At 42.9% G+C, this 21238-nt stretch overlaps 1 protein-coding gene across 16 annotated transcripts in view; it reads right to left on the bottom strand.

Moving 5' to 3' along the window:
* Positions 1-21238, bottom strand: part of RYR3 (ryanodine receptor 3) — a 572638-nt gene that overhangs the window by 119321 nt on the left and 432079 nt on the right. For all 16 annotated transcript variants that reach the window (XR_013521058.1, XM_054240576.2, XM_054240580.2 and 13 more), the window contains 7 exons: positions 16543-16663; positions 14012-14181; positions 11405-11625; positions 8508-8598; positions 6216-6356; positions 4724-4887; positions 2278-2356 (listed from right to left, as the gene is read on the bottom strand). Coding sequence is in view for 15 of the 16 variants with exons in the window: in XM_054240576.2 (XP_054096551.1) it covers positions 2278-2356; positions 4724-4887; positions 6216-6356; positions 8508-8598; positions 11405-11625; positions 14012-14181; positions 16543-16663 (987 nt within the window). In the remaining variant the exon portion in view is untranslated. The remainder of the gene's footprint in view (positions 1-2277; positions 2357-4723; positions 4888-6215; positions 6357-8507; positions 8599-11404; positions 11626-14011; positions 14182-16542; positions 16664-21238) is intronic.

Below are 21238 nucleotides of genomic sequence, written 5' to 3'. Positions count from 1 at the left end.
AGCATGGTTCCCTAAAGCCAAACTGTCTCTTGCCTCCCTGGGTCTGCACCTGCTGTTCCCAAGGCCTGCGGTGCACTTATCTCCTTGTGACAAATGGCTCCCACTCATCCTTTAGCACATATTGTAGATGTCACCAACTCTGGGAAGTGTCCCTGGACCCTGAATACTGAATTAGGGACTCCTAAGTGCTCTAATCCTGTGCTCATGCCCATTATAGCCCTGAACAACTTGCCCCAGAATGGCTGGTTCATTTTATTTCTCCCACAATATCATGAGGCTTTTGAGAGCAAGGAAAATACTCTTTTTCTTGTGAGGTAATTAGTGCCGCCTGGCACTGGTAAGCAGGCATGTGTCTATGCTCTCGTGAAGCTTACAGTCTAGTGGCAGAAAGAGATGTCAATCAAATAAACATATTAGTAAATGCAAAATTGATAATTAGAATAAATGTATAGATGTGTAACTGTTATAAATACATAAGTGTGCCATGAAAGTACTATGAAAGAGAAGAATAACGTGAGAAATCTGGAAAAATGCCATCCTAGGAATTCATGCTTGGGGCATTATTTGCAGGATGAATTGATGAACACTGTGAGGAAGTGTGTGAGCACAGGTGGGTATCTGGCCGGCTCAGACAGAGGGTTTCTGGCACGTGTAATGCATATGTGACAGAGAGAGGTTCTAAAATAAAGGGAGGTGGCTGGAGGGCAGAGGGTAGAGGAGGAGATGAGGCTAGAGATGGTGGCAGAGGTCAGATCAGGCAGTGCTAACAGGTCACACCAAAGATTTTGACCATTATCTTCAGAATAGTTACAAACTGTTAAAGGATTTTAATAAGGAGAAGGGGCTGGGTAAGAGGAGCAGTGGTAAAATATGTATGACTCCATTTGTGTATTGATATTCTGACTTTCTTGCAGTGTGAAGAACAGACTGGAGCAAAAGCACTTGGGAAGACCTGTAAAGAGCATGTCCCAGTCATCTGGGTGAAAGATGATGGCAGCTTGGACTGAAGTCATGGCATAAGAAAAGAGACAAATATACAGATTCAAGAGAGACTCAGGAGTTAAAATCCACATGGTTGAGTGATGGATTGGCTAATGCTATGGACTCCTGGAGGTGAGTCTTCTCCCTAAGCCACAGGCTGGCCAAATGACCATAGGCAGAGTTCTTAGAAAATGCAGAGGCTCTAGAGCAAGGGCCCACTGGCTATGTCCCCTGAGTCAAATCAGCTGACCACCTTTTCTGAATTAAGAAAATCTGGTTGGAACACAGGCACCCACTTTTGTTTATGCCTTGTCTATGGCTACAGCAGCCGAGAAGAGTTGTTGCAATGGAGATGGTCTGGCCCTCAAAGCCTTTAATGTTGATCATGCAGCCCTTTACAGAACAGATTTGCCAACTCCTGTTTTAGAATCATGAGGTATCAGCCTGTTCTATAGTTACAGTGATAGCTACTATCATCAGCCCCCAGGAGACTTTGGAAGGATAAGCTGAGCCTACATCCACAGAGGCTGAGCTGATGGTTCAAGATGTCCCCTCTCTGAGGGCATGTTGCATGGAAGTGGTTTTCTGTGACTTTGTGGTGGACGTGGGTCCACTGTTACACACTGCAGGCTGCAGGTGAGAAATGGCCCCAATCCTTAACTGGCTGCCCACAGGAATCCTGGAGAACTTTGGCACAGTCTTCCCACTTTGCCTGCCAGTGTTAAAGGGCTGATATAGCAGTTAAATTTATTAAACAGCCTGACCTCATGTGGTGAGGAATTTTCAACACCAGATGGAGAGCCTTATTAATAAGGGAGTGTCTGGGAATTCTACCACTGCCTACCATAAGAAAATGATTGAGTGTCTTCCCAAGAATAAAATCCAGCCTTCTAGAAAAATGCAAGGGTTAAGCTTTCAATTTCATTTTTTCCCCCAATCGCCATTCAAAGACAAAAATTAAATAGAAGCCTCCCTGTCCCCATCATGCATTTATGTCAAACACATATGAGCCTGTGTTTGGGCACAAACTCCAGTAACTAAATGTTAAGAAAGAAGTTAACACTTCCAGAATTGATCATTTTCTTGAGAAATACAAAAGCAACACCAGCAGCCGCTGTCACCGATTTCTCTGACATCCACCAACCCTGGGAAATCGCTGCTCAGAAATAATAAATGCTCTTGGCACAGTAAGTCTGCCACTTAGACAAATCAGGCAGATTTCCAGGATTGCGTTCTTTAATGTTCTTGGGCTGTTTTTCCTTCCTGATGATTGTCAGTTGGAATGATAATCCCTACCTTGTCACAGGCCCATTTATCATGTGAATGCTCAGCATACTTGGTGACGATGTATTCCAATTTTTCAGGCAAGGAAAAACTGTGAAATGAGGAAAAAAAATTACAACCTCCCTAAGCACTTCAGCCAGATATAGAAATAGATGGTTAGACTACCAATCAGTCAGCTGTCAGAATTGGATTGATCAGCCAGCTAACCCCGAAACTAAAGCTGGACTCCAGGCAGTGACATTCCTGAGTGGGAGTGGCACAGCCAAGGTTAGGTCACAGACACTCCCAAGTCTAACCATGGAACATCTCCACGGGATCCTTGGCTGGGCAGGCCTGCTGCCATCTGCTCTGGGTTCTCCTGGTTCCTGGGCCAGATCCATCTTGGTTAGACAGAACAACCAAGGTAAATGACTGGTCATCCTCTGGCTGCAATTTGGAAATGGTAGAAATGGGTAGCCAGAAGCCGTATGTTATGAAATAGTGGTTTTCTACTTTTTTTGGCTCAGTGGCTCATGGTAAAATACTAGAATTTCAGAAGTATGGTAGATAACTGCTATTTTTATTTTCCCAGAAAATAGCTCTTGTCCCTTCTGTTGGTATCAGAATCTCCATTCCCCCTTTGCATTGCACAGTCTTCCTATGTTGCATGCAGTGTTACATGAACCAAAGATGGGCATATGACTAGGCAAATCAGACTTACTTTCTGTGGAATTTAAGTCTTGAGTAGTTGGGTGAAAAAAGGGCAGTAAATGCTTTTTGTTTGTTTGTTTGTTTTTGTTTTTGAGAAGGAGTTTCGCTCTTGTTGCCCAGGCTGGAGTACAATGGCGTGAGCTTGGCTCACTGCAAGCTCCACCTCCCAGGTTCAAGCGATTCTCCTGCCTCAGCCTCCCAAGTAGCTGGGATTACAGGCATGCGCCACCATGCCTGGCTAATTTTTTTTTGTATTTTTGGTAGAGACGAGGTTTCTCCATTTTGGTCAGGCTGGTCTGGAACTCCCGACCTCAGGTAATCTATCCATCTCCGTCTCCCAAAGTGTTGGGATTACAGGCATGAGCCACTGCACATGGCCATAGGCAGTAAATTCTTCAAGGTGATTCACCCAATGGAGACACTTGAAGATTGTCCATTTGCTCAGTGTGCCTGATTCCAGTCTTTCCCTGGTGACTATGTGTGCTGAGGCCAGGTTAGCTTTCACTAGGTTTTGATAATTACCCTGTGTTCTTGCAATAAGGTGCTTTTCTCCTTAAGTAAGTCAGGGTTAGTCTCCATTCCTCACATTAATCAATGAACTATATTGATGTCACGAGTATATCTGAATAAATCAGAACTCTCAAAATAACACAGAACTACTTGCCATTAACACACAATTGCTAGAGTATAATGTTTTCTCATAATGCTTTCAAAGTGATCCAAGTTATTACACCATCTGCTTCGTCTTTCTTCAGCACTGTTATACGAACAGGCAGAGTTCTCTGAAGTCAGCACCTGCCTTCGCTGGCCCCAGCTTGATGGTTTACCATGCTCCTTACCTCTTACTTACAGAAGGTTCAATTCTGTCCCACCATCCCCACAGCTCAAGGCTCTGTCCAGCGGAATGTTTAATGTCCCAAACATGAATTTTACACATCATCAAAGCAGACAGTGCCCCTGGGAAGGGTTCAGGCTTTCATTTGAGAACTACTGCCACGAAAGACAGGTCCAAGAGGCTCATATAGACTCAGGCTTAATTTCCCTGCTCACTGTGAAGCAGTGTTGGAGCTCTTCATTTAAAATGCACCTGGAGCTGACTGTATATCCTATAGCACATATTCATAACTGGGCAGAACTACCACAAACCAAAACTTAGCAATATTTTGCCCAAGGTATAAGCACACTTCCATGGCCTAGTCAACACCACTGAGAAATTCAGGAAAATTACAGGCAGAAATTAAAAGGCGGAATGGTAGGGCTCTTCCAAAGTTCCAGCATCCCTTGGCATGGCAAAGAGCAGGTTCAGCTTTTCCAGTGAGGACCCTGCACTGTTCTGCCATCACACCCCAGCCTTTCCAGGACTCAGCTGAGTGTTATTTATGGAGCTATTGTGACATATGATGCTATTAGAACCATATGGGCCTAATTCACTAAGAGCAAAGATTTTGTCAAAAAGCTCATTAATAAATTAATTGTATAATTTGTCAGAGTAGTTCTCTCAGTGCCTCATGAGACATTTATTTGTGGGAGCATCCATCTCTTGTAATAAATAAACCAACCCTTTCCTCCCCAACCAAAAGCCCCGACCAAAATACAGATATGTATGGATTAAATCTTGTGCCTGATGGGACTTGTCGTGTCAACAGAAATAACGAACACTGTTGGCAGGTGGGAAAGAGGTAAAGCTCACATTTCGTGCTACCATCTGGAAGAAAACATTGGCTACTGGACAAAATACAGGAGCAGCTTAGAGATGATTCTGGCTTACTTCATGGTGTTGATAGGTTTTGGGTCAAAGTTGCCATCTGCATCCACTGAGATCTGTTTCTCCAGCGTGGCTGTGATTCTGGTATCTAAATAATCTGGTGGCAAGGCGCCAGCTATCGCACTGAGACAAGGTAGGGCCATTCGGAAAAGATCTGGGTCATATTTCTGTGAGGGAAGATCAAGGCCATATTAGTAGAGAAAGCAGAACCATGCCCTTAGACAGAACCATTCACCAATCAGTTGAAAGCACAAATAAAATGCAGGCATTTATCCAGGCTAACCAAAATGAAAAATGTTTAACACCGGAAATATCTTCTGGTGGAAATGAAGGTATTCTTGCAAGATAAACAAACAAACAAACAAAAAAACAAAACAAAACAAACAAACAAAAAAAACCCCCACTCTATAAAGCCCTCAAGCCACCATTTGCTTTAAGTTGAAAAATCTTAAACAGGTTTAAATTGATATCTCCTAAATGGTTAATTTCAAGACTACCTAAGGGTTAAAATGGTTCTCACTAGGCCAGAAATGACTATCAACTTGTCTGCTAAGGATGGTCATAGAAACAGACCCAACCTACAACTAGACAGAGCATAGCTCTGTAGTAGCTGATATGGGTCATATGTTGACATCATCTGCAGGCTGCTCAATATCCATCATTCTCTCTTGAACCCAGCCAGAAATGAATTTCAGTCAAACAGCATGGGGTTGGGAAGAGCTTTTGACGGCTTATGCTCAATAGCATTGTGGTCTATGGCCATACCACCCAGAACACGCCCGATCCTGTCTCATCTGCTTATATTAGACCAAAGAAATCCACAGATAAAGAAAATCTAAGTGTAGGTGAATAAGCTATATGTATGTTCTAGACTTCTCTAAGAAAACCAGACCTACTCATTTTCTACCGTTCAAGCTGGTGACTTCACAAATTGGGTTAGGGGAAGTGGAGCAAAGTCCAAGAGTCAGAGCTCTACGTCAATCACACTGTTCAGTAAGGCCTGGGGTTCGGAGGCTCTGAGTTCTCACTTGACGCCTCCTCAAATGAGTGGCTGCGAAGAACCTCTTCCAGAATGGCTTCAGGTCTTCTGGAAATCCCCCGTCCCACCATCACAGCAGATGCCAGGACTTTTCCTCCTGGCTCGAGCTTAGTGAAGGTTGGCAGACAGGAGCCGCACCACATGTGGGTGAAAGGAATAGGGTGGTAAGACATCACCAGATAATACGTGTGTAATTCACTCTGGTAGTCACTTTCCCATGTATAGCTTTGAAAATGTGAAAATTTATTCAACCACTCTGAGGCTTCTCTTCACCTGTAAAATAAGGATTTTGCAAGTTTCTGTTTCAGAGAGATGGGTAAGGATTAGCTTAATATGCTTGTGAAGTACTTAGCACAGGTCCTGGCAAATGGAAAGCTAAATAGATGATGGCTGTTATTATCTGTAGGTGCTGGGCACTAAGATTCTCACTTTTTGTTCAGAAAGTATTGTCATTACCTTATGGGAGAGAGAGTCAAAAATCCCCCAGAAAAGCTTCTCTGTTAGGTGCAGCTCTTCTTCCACAGCTAGCCCATAGCTCCCCCATCCTGAAGGCAGGCAGTAATACTTCCAGCACTGTTCATAGTGATTCGTCAGAAGCTGGGAAGTTCAGAAGTGGATGGCACCAGAGGGGTGGCGTAGAGAAAGTCCACGGGCATCAAAAGCATGCAGGAGAGAATAAAATAGTAAGCAGAGATCATGAGAATGAAACATGCGAAACAGCTGGGCTGTCTACGAAGAGGCCCTTCAAACACCGCTGGGAACAGTCTGCTCTCTGCCTAATGAGCTTGAGCCTGAGCGGATCCACCTGATTAATTCTTGTGCCTCCTAATGTGCCCCTAGCAGTTACTAGAAAATGGAGAACTGTTTCCACTTCAAACAAGAAAATGCTACCTTCTGAAAGTAGTCACTGTGTGCTGTTCTAGCCAGTCAGGGGTGGAAAGAATTTCTTCTGGGACCTTTGCTTGTAATTCTGGAAGATCTTGGGGGAATGCTAATATGAGGAGAGGACGGCGGGCAGCAAGTTGTGGGTCTGAAGATTTTCTCTACATCAATTACTACCGTTGTTTTCTTGCCCCTGCTCCCGGGATTCCTCCCTCCACACTGTCTTTCTCACAGCCTGCTCATTTTACAGCGGTTTCACATTTTGCCAGTAGAGGGCGGAAGTATACCAGTAATGTTTCCATACCAGCAGGTGTGATCCGCGTCCTCTTAAGAAAAATTCCACTGATATGAGAGGTAAAAGTGAGCTTATTGAGTGTTATCATGATGTCTCTTCAAAGCCAGCATCCAGCTGGCAGCAAAGGATTTCAGAGGAAGCAATATCAAATTAAGCTGTGCACACTATGGTTTGCAGTTGAAGTATTTTTTTGACATTAAAAATGGGGTTGCTAGAGAGAAGAATTAGTCCTTGGAGGGCTGTGGAGTCTCTTAACACATAAATTGTTTTCTGCCTGGTATGGAGACAGGGGATTGAACTAAAGGCCTCTGAGAATTCTGGGTATCCCAGTAGAATGCTTTCTGAAATACTTGCTCGGACTATAAGGAAAAGTGCTGTTAAAAGCATTAGGTAGGATTTTCAGGTGTGGCTAGCCATTGCTAACACTTTTGCATACGGGAATATGGCAAGTGCCTCAGTGATAAAAGTAAAAACATGGTGTGCTTGGGTGGGTGGCTGGTGCAGGCCCCCTCCCACCATGTCAGATGCCTCTAGTGAGAAAGTATTTGTAATTTATGAGAAAAGCAGGAACAAGACAATAAAAAAAAGGGAAGGCCAGCCATGGTGGTTCAAACTTGCTGTAATCCCAGCACTTTTGGAAACTGAGGAGGGAGGGTTGCTTGAGCTCAGGAGCTCAAGGTTGCAGTAAGCTGTGGCTGTGCCACCGCATTCAAGTGTGGGTAAAAGAGTGAGACCAAAGTCTCACTAAAAGAGAGGGGTCTTTGGTTCTTTTTTTATTGGCAAAAGAGAGGGGTCTGTGGGTTTTTTAATTAAAAAAGACAGCCAGGTGCAGTGGCTCACACCTGTAATCTCAGCACTTTGGGAGGCTGAGGCAGGTGGATCACTTGAGCTCAGGAGTTTGAGACCTGCCTGGCCAACATGGTGAAACCCTGTTTCTACTAAAAACAAAAACAAAAAGAAAACAAAATAAAAAACAAAAATTAGCCAGGCATGATGGCGTGTTCCTGTAATCCCAGCTTCTCTGGAGGCTGAGGCAGGAGAACTGCTTGAACCTGGGAGGTGGAGGTTGCAGTGAGCTAAGATTACACCACTGCACTTCAGCCTGGATGACAGAGCGACTCCATCTCATTTAAAAAAAAAAAAAAAAAAGTGGAAAACCTAAAAGGATTTCTTACAAAGAATAAAAGCACAAAACACCATGGAATAGAAAAGGGACATTTTAATCCATTTAATAAAAAAATCACATGCACTTCAAAGCTTTTTTGACAGAAACACATTCTGAAAACCTAATTATAGCGGGAAGGCACAAAATCTAAGTCCCCATACTAACTGTGGCTAAATATCAAGTAGTCAGTGGAAAGCATTTAAAGAAAATTAGAGCAATTTTATTCAACCTCGACATTCAAGAAAAGACTTGGTTTTGGGATCTATCTTGTTAGCTAACCATCAACTCAAGGGAGTGAAATCCATTTAGCATGTAATTTTACCTCCAAACTGTGAAGACATCACATTATTAGAATGCAAGTTTCCTGTGCAATAGACTGTATTTCTGTAACAACAGTGATGTTTACCTTGAGAGGCATTTTGCAGTATTCATTGAGTTGTGGCACATCAAAAACGAGGCGTCGCAGGAGCTGCTGTAACATGGAAGGCCTCAAGTGACTGCAGCATGAAATCAGAAACATCAACAAATGGAATGAAAAAATAAGGGAAATAATAAAGGAGGAATGAAAGAAACACTCAACAAGAAGCATATATTACAGCCAAGTCTCTAAACGACTGGCTCCTAATACCAAAGATCTTAGATAAACAAGAGATGATAAAACACTTTAAAACTGAGTACAGTGAAAATTCAGAATAAGACTGCTAATGAATTGGGATACCCAAGGTGGAATTCTAATTGTTATGTGACAAAATGTTCTGAGATCTATACGTACTCAAAATATCTTCACTGATTTTGTGCAAAGAATATAACAGAAAGAAGGTGCAGTTAATTTCATAGTCGTCTCTAAGGGCTGCTGAACTCTGCAGAGGGAGAAACTGGAGTGGAGCAGCTGCACAGGTGGAATCTGAGGCCACCTACTGGTATTATTTGAAGAGAACTTTAAAGCCCTCTGCCTTACAATCTGGTACACGAAGTTCTCACTACTAGAATCATTTGTTTGGGGTAAGGTTTTCTTCTCAAAACAACCCCATTGATAGGCAAATCCAGTAACTAATTAAAGAATAATCTATCAAGTTACAGAGTTCATGGCACAAATAAATTTTGAGTAGAGAAAGGAGAGGTAAGCAACACTGATTTAGCTTTTTTACACTGCCAAACTTTAAAAAAAACTAGTGGAACCTGTGGTTTTCTCCAGAGAAAGGTGTACACCCATAAACATAATATATAAGTTCAGCTCATGAATCCCTGAATTTTTTCCACTATTGCCTAAGTAGCTACAGAGGGAAAGCTAACACTCCTTTGTTAAATGTCAGAATGCCAGGGAAGAAATCCTTGGAGCACCTACAATAAGAAGGATGTGTGCAGATGGAGAACAAAAGTCATCTGCTTCACAACTGTTTCTAGAGCTGGCCTTATGATAGAAAGCCCTGGGGTGAAAATATATGGCGAGTAAGTAGCCTTGTCTCTGAATCTAATAATGAGAATGCAAAAATCACTCAATATTTCACATTACTGTTCACCTATTAGCAATTATCACGTAAGATTCACTAACTTGATTGCACTCAACCACATAGATCCCCCGCCCCATACAGGTGCAGCCTTCCCCATTATCATTATCTCCCAGCAGTGGTACATTTGTGACAACTGATAAACTTGTACATTATCACCCAAATTCCATAATTTACATTACGGTTCTCTTTTGGTGTTGCACATTCTATTGGTTTGCACAAGTATTTAATGACATACATCCACCCTTATATTGTTTCTGCTGCCCTAAAAATCCTCTGTGCTCAGGCTATTCATCTCTCCCTCCCACAGCCCCTGAAACCACTGATCTTTTTACTGTTTTCTTAGCTTTACCTTAGTTTAAGGTTCCTCTATGTATTTTCATGGCTGGATAGCTCATTTCTTTTTAGCACTGAATAATATTCCATGGTTGGATGTACCACAGTTTATTTATCCATTTGCCCACTTAAAAAATCTTGATTGCTCCCAAGTTTTGGCAGTTATGAATAAAGCTGCTACAAGCATCTGGATACAGGTTTTTCTGTGGACATGTTTTTCAACTCATTTGGGTAAAAACCCAGGAGTAAGACAGTTCAATCACGTGGTAAGAGTATGTTTAGTTTTGTAAGAAACTGCCAAACTACCCTCCAAAGTGGCTGTGCCATTTTCACGCCCACCAGCAATGAATGAGAGTTCCTGGTTGTTCCACATCCTTGCCAGCATGTGTTGTCAGTGTTCTGGATTTTGGCCATTCTGATATGTGTGTAGGGCTACCTCATTGCTGAGATTACCTTTCGGTGTGATGTTCTACTCACATCGATGTGAGGACTGATGAGTTTTTTTTCTAGGTGGTCCTAGCTCCCCAATGCATAGTAATTTCTTCTGTGATTAGAGCAGGACTCATTCACTAAGAAATGAAGGCCATTCTTGGCTGGGCTCTAAAGGGGAAGGCTGTTGATCCTCTCTCCAGAGTGACCTACAGCAGTGATTCCTAACCTTGACTGCATATTGGAATCACCTGGGAAGCTTCAAAAGCTGGAATTCTGGGTCCCATCCCTAACGGTTTCAACTTTTTGGGCTGGGGTGTGGCTTGGGCACTGGGTTATTTCATAACTCATCAGGTATTTCTGATATACAGCTGAGAAGGAAAAACACTGGCTGAAAATAGCAGATCACAGTCCTGGCCTGTGCTGCTGAGACCTGCTGTTGAAAGGGTCGTCTTCCTTTATTCTACCAGGCTTGACTCAGATTCCTGAGGACTTAAGGCTCTGGGAATAACTTTATCTTTTATCCTCAGCTGGCTCTGATGCCCTTCTACAGTTGTAAAAATTATTGCCCTTAATTTCCCACTGTGACTGGAAATTTTTTTCTTTTATTTGCTGCTGGTCTTGGGAGGTCCAGAGATAGGTCGCTTTTATTCACACTCAGAGTCTGGCTTCTATGTAAGATGTGCTCAAGTAGAGGACAGAAACATCCGTGTCTGGCTCAATCTTGAGAAGGAAGACAACCCTTAATTTGAACACTCTAGTCCTGAAACAGTCTTCAGGTCTATCAACCATAGGGGGTAAAGCGTGAGCTGTGCCTTCTCCCTTCCCCAAAGGGAAAGATGAGCCTCAAGAAAGAGCCTGTGGGAAATAGGGGAGCCGAGCAAATCTGATGACATGTCTGGGGGAGGGCTGGTGTATGACAAAGGCCTGGAAGCTTCCTTAGACTGGACCACCAGTTTTTAGATTACATAGTTAAATGCAGGTGACCTGGATGCATACACAGAAGAAACAACATAGGATGTGTACTTACTTGCAAATGGCAAGCAGACATTCTTCTATAGTGTCCCTTTGTGCTTTGGTGAGGGAACGTCCTTTGGAAAGCCTGTATATTGTCTGCAGGGTAGAATCAATAAGAGAGGTGCAGTGTTCTGTTCCAGCAAAGAGCGGGGCACATCTTGTGAGGAGCGGGAGCACAGCAGAACATATATACCTATTGAGTGCAAGCGCAGCCTCTGTGGTGCTTAGGGAAACCTACAGAAAGAAGATTGGGACACAGGTTAATCACCCTGAGGAAAAGAGCAAAGCTGATTCTACACTGAGTTCCCATGTAGTGAGTTGTGGGAGCTCATACACATTCATGATGCATAGCAAGGAGGTGAACAACTTTCTACCCTATCAGCAGTTCTATTTTTCTTTGTGCATTTTCAATGAAAAAAAAAAAAAAAAGAAGCTAAAAGAACAAATGACAACAACAACAACAACAACAACAACAAAAAACAGGAATAAAACAGTAACAAAGGCTGGCTGGCTCTGTCTTCCCAAATGATCCTATAAATATCTATTCCCTTCAAAAGAGTTTTGAACTCATTAAAATCAGCTGATGGCCAGTCTAATCCAGCATTTTGATACCTGCAAAATCCAGTTGCCAGACTACTGAATTATTATTCTAGTTTTAGCTCTCTTTTCTCACCTCCTAGGGACTTACACACTGTCATCTTATGACTGTAAGATTAGTGAATGGTTATAGGCCAAGGAGTTTCTCAGTTTCATCAGTTTTGTGAAAGACAAAGTGGAACTCTGACTCCTTTCTGTTCATTTGTGAGCACTGTGAGCAATTCACAATCAATACTGACATGACAGCAGACCTCACTGAAGGGACCCTGACAGCATGAGCAATGTGTAAAAGGAACAGAAACTTGGGACCTTCTATAAAACTCTGGCATAATTCTTGCCCACAATGTTCTTTTGTGTACATTTAGACGGACAAGTTGAATACAAGGAAAATCCATTTGGTGACACTAAATACAGCCAAAGCACGCTTTACTACCATCTTTGAAAACTGTAGAACCTCAAAAGAAACCTTGAGATCCACAGAGATGAAACATTCCCATTTCTTGTGATTATTGCGGTCATTCTATCTGTAACACTTTTTTTTTTTTAACAACTTAGGATTTGAGAAACCATTTTCTTTGAACTATATACATTTCTCATTATTCCTATAAATTATCTAAATTATCAAGTTTGTCTCCTAGAAACTTCAGTAATTCATGCTGGGAGAAACAGCTAATCTTTCACATTTGTCACTTTAATATACAGAGTTAAAATGAGAAAGGACAGAGCTTTGATTGCAGATGATTGTAAGTTTTCAAAAGAGAATGCATGAATGTCTGTGTGTCAAGGAACAGAATATAACACCTTTTTGTTGTAGATGGTGTTTGGACAAACGTGTGATTGAACACCAGATACCAGCATGTCATTTGCTGTTTATTTGATTTATAAAAACATTAAATTATTTGATCAGGAAGCTTGGGGAAGTCTTGTGAGTTAAGAAAAGTTTTTTTTTTAAACCGAAGAATTTATAGAGAAGTTCAAACCAACAGCAGTGGCAGAAGCATTGCTTTAATTATTCAAAGGGATTGTGTGCCCTAACACTGTCATATGCACCATTTATCATCTCCATGCCACAGATGCAAATGCAGCCCCCATTCAGGTTGGGGCTCATATTTCTTTCCATTTCTGGGTAACCTGTGCAGGTGGAATCTACCCAGGTTAAGGTATTTGCCACTGACAACCCATCACGGAGGTCCAATTTCTATCTCTGTTGGACACCAGGTGGAGCCTTTGAGAAACCTTTTAACTAAAAACAACCTTAAACTGGCAAGATGTTGTTTAGACTTACACTGATCTCGTCTGTCTTTTCTCCTTAGACCTAGGACTCCTGGTGTACCTTTTCTCTGCTTAGTTTTGACTTGTGGCACCTGGTATCTGAGCTGTGTAATTCTAGGGGCTTTTCTTGATGTCTGTGGAAGGTCAACTACCTTATCTATCTCACCCTTGAGTTCCGGACTTATATTGCCCTTGTCTTCTTGTACTGACCTTTGTCATGCCCCTAGCTTCAGACCTATCCATCCTGAGGGTCAGTATATGAAACAAAGGAGTCAGAGTGGGAAGAGTGACATCAGCCTATAATGTTGCCAGACAGCCTTTTTCAAAAGCTATAGAAACATGGTTCTCACTTGAGGGTGCTTTTGTCCCCCAGGGGACATCTGGTGATATCTGAAACAGATTTTGGCAGGGATTTGGGGTGAGCTAGGGTGCTACTAATATGTAGTGGGTAGAGGCCAGGGATGTTGCTCAACGTTCTACAATGCACAGGGTAGCCCCTTACAACAAATACTGCCCAGGTTGAAAAACTCTGCAATTGAAGGAGTTGGATTTGAGGGGAAATTTACCTACATCTAAGTCTCTGGCTCAGTAAATTAAGATATTCCATTTCATGGTGCCTCCATTTTCTCACCCACTAAAGTAAGCTATTAAAATGTAATTGGTGGGTAAATAAAAAATATTTGCTTCTAAGTTCAATGTTACTAATTTTACAATGATGGGAAAAATAATTTTTGTTATTTTTGCAACTTACTGTATCTAGAGAGGCAGAAGCTCTTAGGTCAGGTAAAAATCCAACCTCCAGCAAGTGGAGCAGAAAAGTTTGATCCTTAATGCCATAAACACGATCCAAGAACAGCACCATAGGTGCCTTGTGGTCAGGGCAGAAGTTGGCCGCCATATCTGGCTCACTGACCGACCCATCTGAAAGACACACAGAAAAGGTAATTTCCCTTTTTTCTATCTCCAAAGTCTCAAAAGATAACACAGAGCTTGTCTGTATATAGTTTGTTCTCTTTATAAGGAACAGGAATTTTGGAAAAATACAGGTTGAGCATCTCAAATCCAAAAATCTGAAATCTGAAATGCACCAATATCTGAACCTTTTTAGGCGCCAACATGATGCTCAATGGAAATGCTCATCAGAATATTTTGGGGTTTCAGATTTGAGATACGCAACTGGTAAGTATAGTGCTAATATTCCAAAATCCCCCAAATCCAACATACTTCTAGTCCCAAGCAGTTAGGATAAGGAATACTCAACCTGTATAGTGTTGTGCTGAAGGCAGCTTGTACTTTGTTGAAAATCCAATTGTTAAAATTCCAGCCAGTTGTTAAACATGCTCATTATTGAAAATTAGAATTTACAATTAAGTAAATATTTTAAAAGGTAATAAATACCAGAACTCATTATTTCCTGATGATTTCACTGTGCACTATGCTCTTGAGCTTTTCTTCATCAATTGTGTTTGTGTGTCAGGAACACAATATCATAGTGTGCCAAGTCCATTCTCTTCCCAACGCTGTGTTCAGTGACATCACATTGGTAGCTTGAAATTGGTCATCGTGAGAATACTTATACCACAGAAATGGGCAAATGCTAGGAATCAGGAGTTGATTTATTGCTTTGTTGATTTGAAACATAAGTAAGTGAGGGAGAACGCATTAATGAAGGCAGATTAAATTTAATGTCATGTCTGTGGTTATTACATCATAATTAGAACAAACTTGGAGGACATATTCTTACAGTATTTGGAAACATTGTCTGATTTAGGTGAAACGTAGGTCAGGTTATCCAAGAATTCTACTCTTAATCAAGAGGTTTAAGGGTGAAGTGTGGGAATACTATGAAGAAAATTAAAGCTGCTTGACCTGAGGATAAAGACAAGATTTTAAATGAGGATAGAAAGCAATCTTCCTCTTCCTGTTTTAATTACTAAAAACTAGGAAATAAGACCCCCAAAGGAGCAAACTATAGCCACAGATTATTTAAATACTGCACTGGAAAGGTGTGAGACTCCATAAAGAATCCTGAGAGGCACAAAGATTAAGTCCTAGCCAGCCCGGACCCTCATCCTGCCCAGGAATCAGCATCAGACTCTGGGAGAGCCAGAGAGAAGGGACCTTCCAGACTTGTACCAGGCAGAGCTGGGACTGAATGGCTGAGGCTGACTTCCTCTCTCACACATGCCTGGTGTGGTGGGATATGAATTAGTGTTTTGTGTTTGGGAAACACTGAGTTCAATGTCTATTTTCATTATCCTAAGTTTTCTCATAGATGTTATCGTTTTACTGTGCTTATAAAAATGTGATGTATTTCATAGTATTATAAAAATGTGATGCATTCCACAGCATTTCCTAAATTTATTTGGTCCCAGGCCCCTTACTGATAGTTATACCTATTAATATCTCCTACAAAAACCTTTCATAGAATATCAGTTTGGGAAACATGGCAACAATTGGAATCACACTTTTCAATTCCTCCATTTGCCTGGATAATGGGTGAGGTGACTCAGAGAAATAACACTTAGGGGAGAGTGTGACTTTTGCAAAGATAACACTGACTGATGTCAAATGTCACAGGTAGCGTTGGGGGAAAACACTTTATGATCCTCAGCCATGAGGTGTGCAACTGTGGCTGAAGAGAGGCTGTGTGGGGACCCATCTGTCTGTGCCCCAACTGCCTACACAAGCTGGGGGACCCAGTGGCAAAGACGAAGGGAGGTCATGGTGAGAGCTTTCACTTGTTTCATTCCATCAGCCTCCCTTGGAGGGTTGGCATGCTTGTAGGAGGACAGCGAAGTCTGTCTGTACCTGTGGGACACAGGGTACAACTGTCTTGACACAGATGAGAGAACAGATTGAAATCATTACTTCCTAAGTATTTCACTGTAAACTATACTCTTGAGATTTTTCGCATCAATTGTATCTGGGTGTTGGGAATACAATATAATTGTGTGCTATGTCCATTCTCCTCCCAACTCTGTGTTCAGTGACATTACATTGAGACTGACCATGTTGAGACTGTTTATACCACAGAAATGGGCAAATGCTAAAAATAAGTAATCAATTTATTGTTTTGAGATTTTTTTTCTTAAGCAGACAAGAGAGCAGCTGGCTAGAGCCCAGAGGAGAAAACTCATCATAGGAAAAAGAGCGAGACACTTGCCCTGTGCAGCCTGCTCTGCAGTCAGGACCTGGGGGTGGCTGTGCTGGGGGCAGAGTCCTGCTCGAGCCAGTGGCTGCTGGGAGACTGCTGCTTCAGCCTGCAGTCACTGCCCTTACCTTTGTTGAGGGAGGGCAGTTTCAAGGGGATACTGATGATCCCAACCAGGTCTTCTGTGGGGACCAGGGAGCGCAGGATGGACCTGATGCGGATGGCTTCCCCCTTTCCTGTCTGGATGAGCTGGAAAATAGAGAATAGGGTCGAGAATGAGATTAGATAAGTGAGGTTCCCACACCTTGCCCCACCCACTTCCAAACCTCTGGCAGTAAAATGACTTAAGGATAGGGGTACATTTCTATGTTTCTCTAATTACTACAGACACCTGTGGCCACAGGGAAAGAGGAGAGTGGTCTCTTGATTTTCCAGAAAAGGAGGTACTGAGAAGTAACTGACTAAAGAGGTTGCTCAATTCCTTTGCAGTTATTAAAGTGGCCATAAGGTTGTGGTATCAGGTCCCAAGAATAAGTTCACGGCCTGCTGGTGGCTTCTCAGTGTGACTACACTGCTGGGAGTGCTAGTGACCATGATAGATATGTTGACACTGTGGCCACAATGGCAGACTCTAGAATTCTGTGAAATGTAGAAATGGCTTATGAATTTCAATTTCAAAGAGTCTGATTAATGTGGGGGATGAGAAGTGGGCTAGAAGGGTGTAGAGAATGTCAGAGAGAACTTGAAGGGCTCAGTGGAGTTATCCTGGCATGAACAGCCTGATCCACCCTGACACTGATGGGCCAACCCAGCATGTGCAATGGTGTGCATGCATATCCTCCTTCACACACAGTCTCTGGTGAGGTGTAGCAGGTGTTCAGCTCAGAATTAAATGTCATAGCTCAGGGTCACACCTTCCCTAGGTGGGCTGGATGGTAGGCTGAGATACAGTGCTTGGTGCCACTAGGGAAAGGAGAAGGCCTGCTTGCCCACCCACCCTGGTGCCACCTCCATCCCCAAGGGTAGAAAAAAGGTGGTTGGTGATGATGGCATCTTTCCCTCACCACTGATAGAGAGGGGCCCATAGGAGGGGTCCTGAGAAGGGCTGTGTGCATGTGTATGTGTCAGGTGTTGGAGCAGAGAAAGAAGGGAGGGGTACCCCAGATGGGGTTCTGGTGACTGAGCTATTTCATGCCACCTTCTTGAGAAGCAGCAAACTGTAGTGTGCTTTCTGATGTGATGAGGGGTGACCAGGAAAATTAGAGTGTGAACACACAGGGGTCCCTGATCCTCCCCACCCCCACCAAGACTGTACAACACCCTAGTGTTTTCTGGGCTCCAAGTTTCCTGCATTGGCATAAAGGCACAGAAATGGAAAGACAGGCCTACGTGGGTGAGGTTCATTTATCATACAAGGAACTGGAATCCTAGGAATTCAGATCAGCCTTATCAAGATTTAGAGTTGCTTTTCATATGGAAAGCAGCTATTTCCTCTCTTATGATGTCAGGCCTTATATGAAATAAGGCTTATTCTTTCAGCCCTCAGCAGAGGTGAAAAAGGAAAGGAAAAGATCATACTTTTTAGTTCAAAACTAAGTCTGAGAAGACATCACATAGAACAGAAGACATCTCATAAAGCTATCCTTTTGTGATGTTTGCAAAGCTCTATCTCTGGGGGAAAAATCAAACACCATCCACAGGAGATTCTGTGTTCCTGGGGCCTAACGCCACAGTCATCCTGAAAGGGATTTTCTACATGGAGTGTCCTGATGGCCGTGATCCAGAATCAAGACACTCTCATTTTGTCCAAATTGAGGCATGTCAAAACATAATTCCGGGAGGCTTTTGAAACAAAGTGTGTAGGGGATATGCTCAACCAGTGCCATGGAGAAATCACACAAGACAAGGATCTACCCAGGAGTCCCTCCCTAGAAAGCAGCAGAGGCAGGTATCAGAGGTAGAAACTACTTTTGAAATAAGCTAAAAGAGACCTAGAAAAAAATGTACGTTAGCAAATGCCAGAGACAGAGGAAGAAATGAGGTTCTGGAAATCTATAGTGTTCTTGGTGCAGGCTTCTCAAAACTGTTCTTGGGGATTTCCGGCAAGATGGCTGAATAGCAACAGCTCTGATCCACAGTTCCCAGCGAGAACAATGCAGAAGGCCAGTGATCTCCGCGTTTCCAACTGAGGTACCAGGTTCATCTCATTGGGACTGGTTAGACAGTGGGTGCAGCCCAGGGAGGGTGAGTCAAGGCAGCCCAACGAGGCATCACCTCACCTGGGAAGCACAAGGGCTGGAGAACTCCCTCTCCTAGCAAAGAGAAGCCATTAGGGACTTTTCTGACACTCTGGCTCAGATACTGTGCTTTTCCCACAGTCTTCACAATCCACAGACTAGGAGATTATCTCCAGTACCTACAACACGAGCGCTCTGGGTTTCCAGCACAAAACTGGGTGGCTGCTTTAGCTGCAGCAATTTTTGTTTTCTCATATCCCAGTGGAGCTCGGAATGCCAGCGAGACAGAACCGCTAATTCCCCTGAAAAAGGGGGCTGAAGCCAGGGAGCCAAGTGATCTGGCTTAACGGGTCCCACCCCCATGAACACCAGTAAGCTAAGATCCACAGGGGGGAGGTGCGTCTGCCATTGCTGAGGCTCGGTTAGGCGGTTTTAACCTCACCTGTGTAAACAAAGTCACCTGGAAGTTTACACAGTGACTGGATGGAGCCCACAGCAGCTCAGGAAGGCCTCTGCAGGCCGACTGTGACTAGGCTTCCTTCTTGCTGGGCAGGGCATCTCTGAAAAAAGGCAGCAGCCCATCAGGAACTTATAAATAAAGCCTCTACCTTCCTGGGACAGAGCACCTGGGAAGAGGGGCAGTTGTGGGTTCAGCATCAACAGACTTAAACATCCCTGCCTGGCAGCTCTAAAGGGAGCAACGGATATCCCAGCACAGCACTTGGGCTCTGATAAGGGACAGGCTGCCTCCTCAAGTGGCTCCCTGATCCCCCTGTATCCTCACTGGGAGACACCTCAGTCAGGAGAGCTCTGGCTGGCATCTGGTGGGTACCCTTCTGGGATGAAGCTACCAGAAGGAGAAACAGGCAGCTATTTTTGCTGTTCTGCAGCCCCCAGGGGTGATTTTCAGGCATGCAGGGTCTGGAGTAGACCTCCAGCAAACTCCAGCAGACCTGCAGAAGAGGGGCCTGTTAGAAGGAAAACTAAAAAACAGCAAAAAATAGTTTCAACAGAAACAGAAACTCAGAGACCCCATTCAAAACTCACCAACTTCAAAGACCAAAGGTAGAAAAATCCACAAAGATGGGAAGAAACCAGCACAAAAAGGATGATATCTCAAAAAACCAGAACACCTTTCTCCTCCAAGAAATCACAATTCCCCATCAGCAAGGGAACAAAACTGGATGGAGAATGAGTTTGACCCATTGACAGAAGTAGGCTTCAGAAGGTGGGAAATAACAATCTTCTCTGAGCTAAAAGGAGCATGTTCTAACCCAATGCAAGGAAACTATGAACCTTGAAATAAGGTTAGACAAAATGCTAACTAGAATAACCAGCATAGAGAAGAACATAAACAATCTGATGGAGCTGAAAAACACAGCATGAGAACTTTGAGAAGCAGACACAAGTTTCAATAGCTCAATCAATCAAGCAGAAGAAAGGATATCAGAGATTGAAAATAAACTCAATGAAATAAAGCAAGAAGGTAAGATTAGAGAAAAAAAGGGTCAAAATGAATGAACGAAGCATCCAAGAAATATGGGATTACGTGAAAAGACCAAATCTGTGTTTGATCAGAGTATCTGAAAGTGATGGGGAGAATAAAACCTACTTGGAAAACACTCTTCAGGATATTATCCAGAACTTCCCAAACCTAGCAAGGCAGGCAAACATTCAAATTCAGGAAATACAGAGAACACCACAAAAATATTCCTCCAGAAGAGCAAACCCAAGACACATAATTGTCAGATTCACCATGGTTGAAATGAAGGAAGGGCAGCCAGAGACAAAGGTCAGGTCACCCACAAAGGGAAGCCCATCAGACTCACAGTGGATCTCTTGGCAGAAACCCTATAAGCCAGAGGAGAGTGGGGACCAATATTCAACATCCTTAAAGAAAACAATATTCAACCCAGAATTTCTTATCCAGCCAAACTAAGCTTCATAAGCAAAGAAGAAATAAAATACTTTATGGAAAAGCAACTGCTGAGAGACTTTGTCACCATCAGGCCTGCTTTACAAGAGCTCCTGAAGGAAGCACTAAACATGGAAAGGAATAACCAGTACCAGCCACTGCACAAACATACCTAATTATAAAGACCATTGACACTATGAAGAAACTGCACAAACCAACAGGCAAAACAACCAGCTAACATCAAAATGGCAGGATCAAATTCACACATAACAACATTAACCTTAAATGTAAATGGGCTAAATGCCCCAATCAAAAGCCACAGACTGGCAAATTGGATAAACAGTCAAGACCCATCAGTATGCTGTGTTCAGGAGACCTATCTCACATGCAAAGACACACATAGACTCAAAATAAAGGGAAAGAGGAAAATTTACAAAGCAGATGGAGAGAGAGAGAAAAAAAAAGCAGGGATTGCAATCCTAGTCTCTGATAAAACAGACTTTAAACCAACAAAGATCAAAAGAGACAAAGGACATTGCATAACAGTAAAGGGATCAATGCAACAAGAAGAGCTAACTCTCCTAAACATATATGCACCCAATACAGGAGCACCCAGATACATAAAACAAGGTCTTAATGACCTACAAAGAGACTTAGACTCCCACACAATAA

This window comes from Callithrix jacchus, chromosome 8 (assembly GCF_049354715.1).
Source record: "Callithrix jacchus isolate 240 chromosome 8, calJac240_pri, whole genome shotgun sequence".
Lineage (NCBI taxonomy): Eukaryota > Metazoa > Chordata > Mammalia > Primates > Cebidae > Callithrix > Callithrix jacchus.
This window is presented reverse-complemented; position numbering and strand designations above follow the sequence as displayed.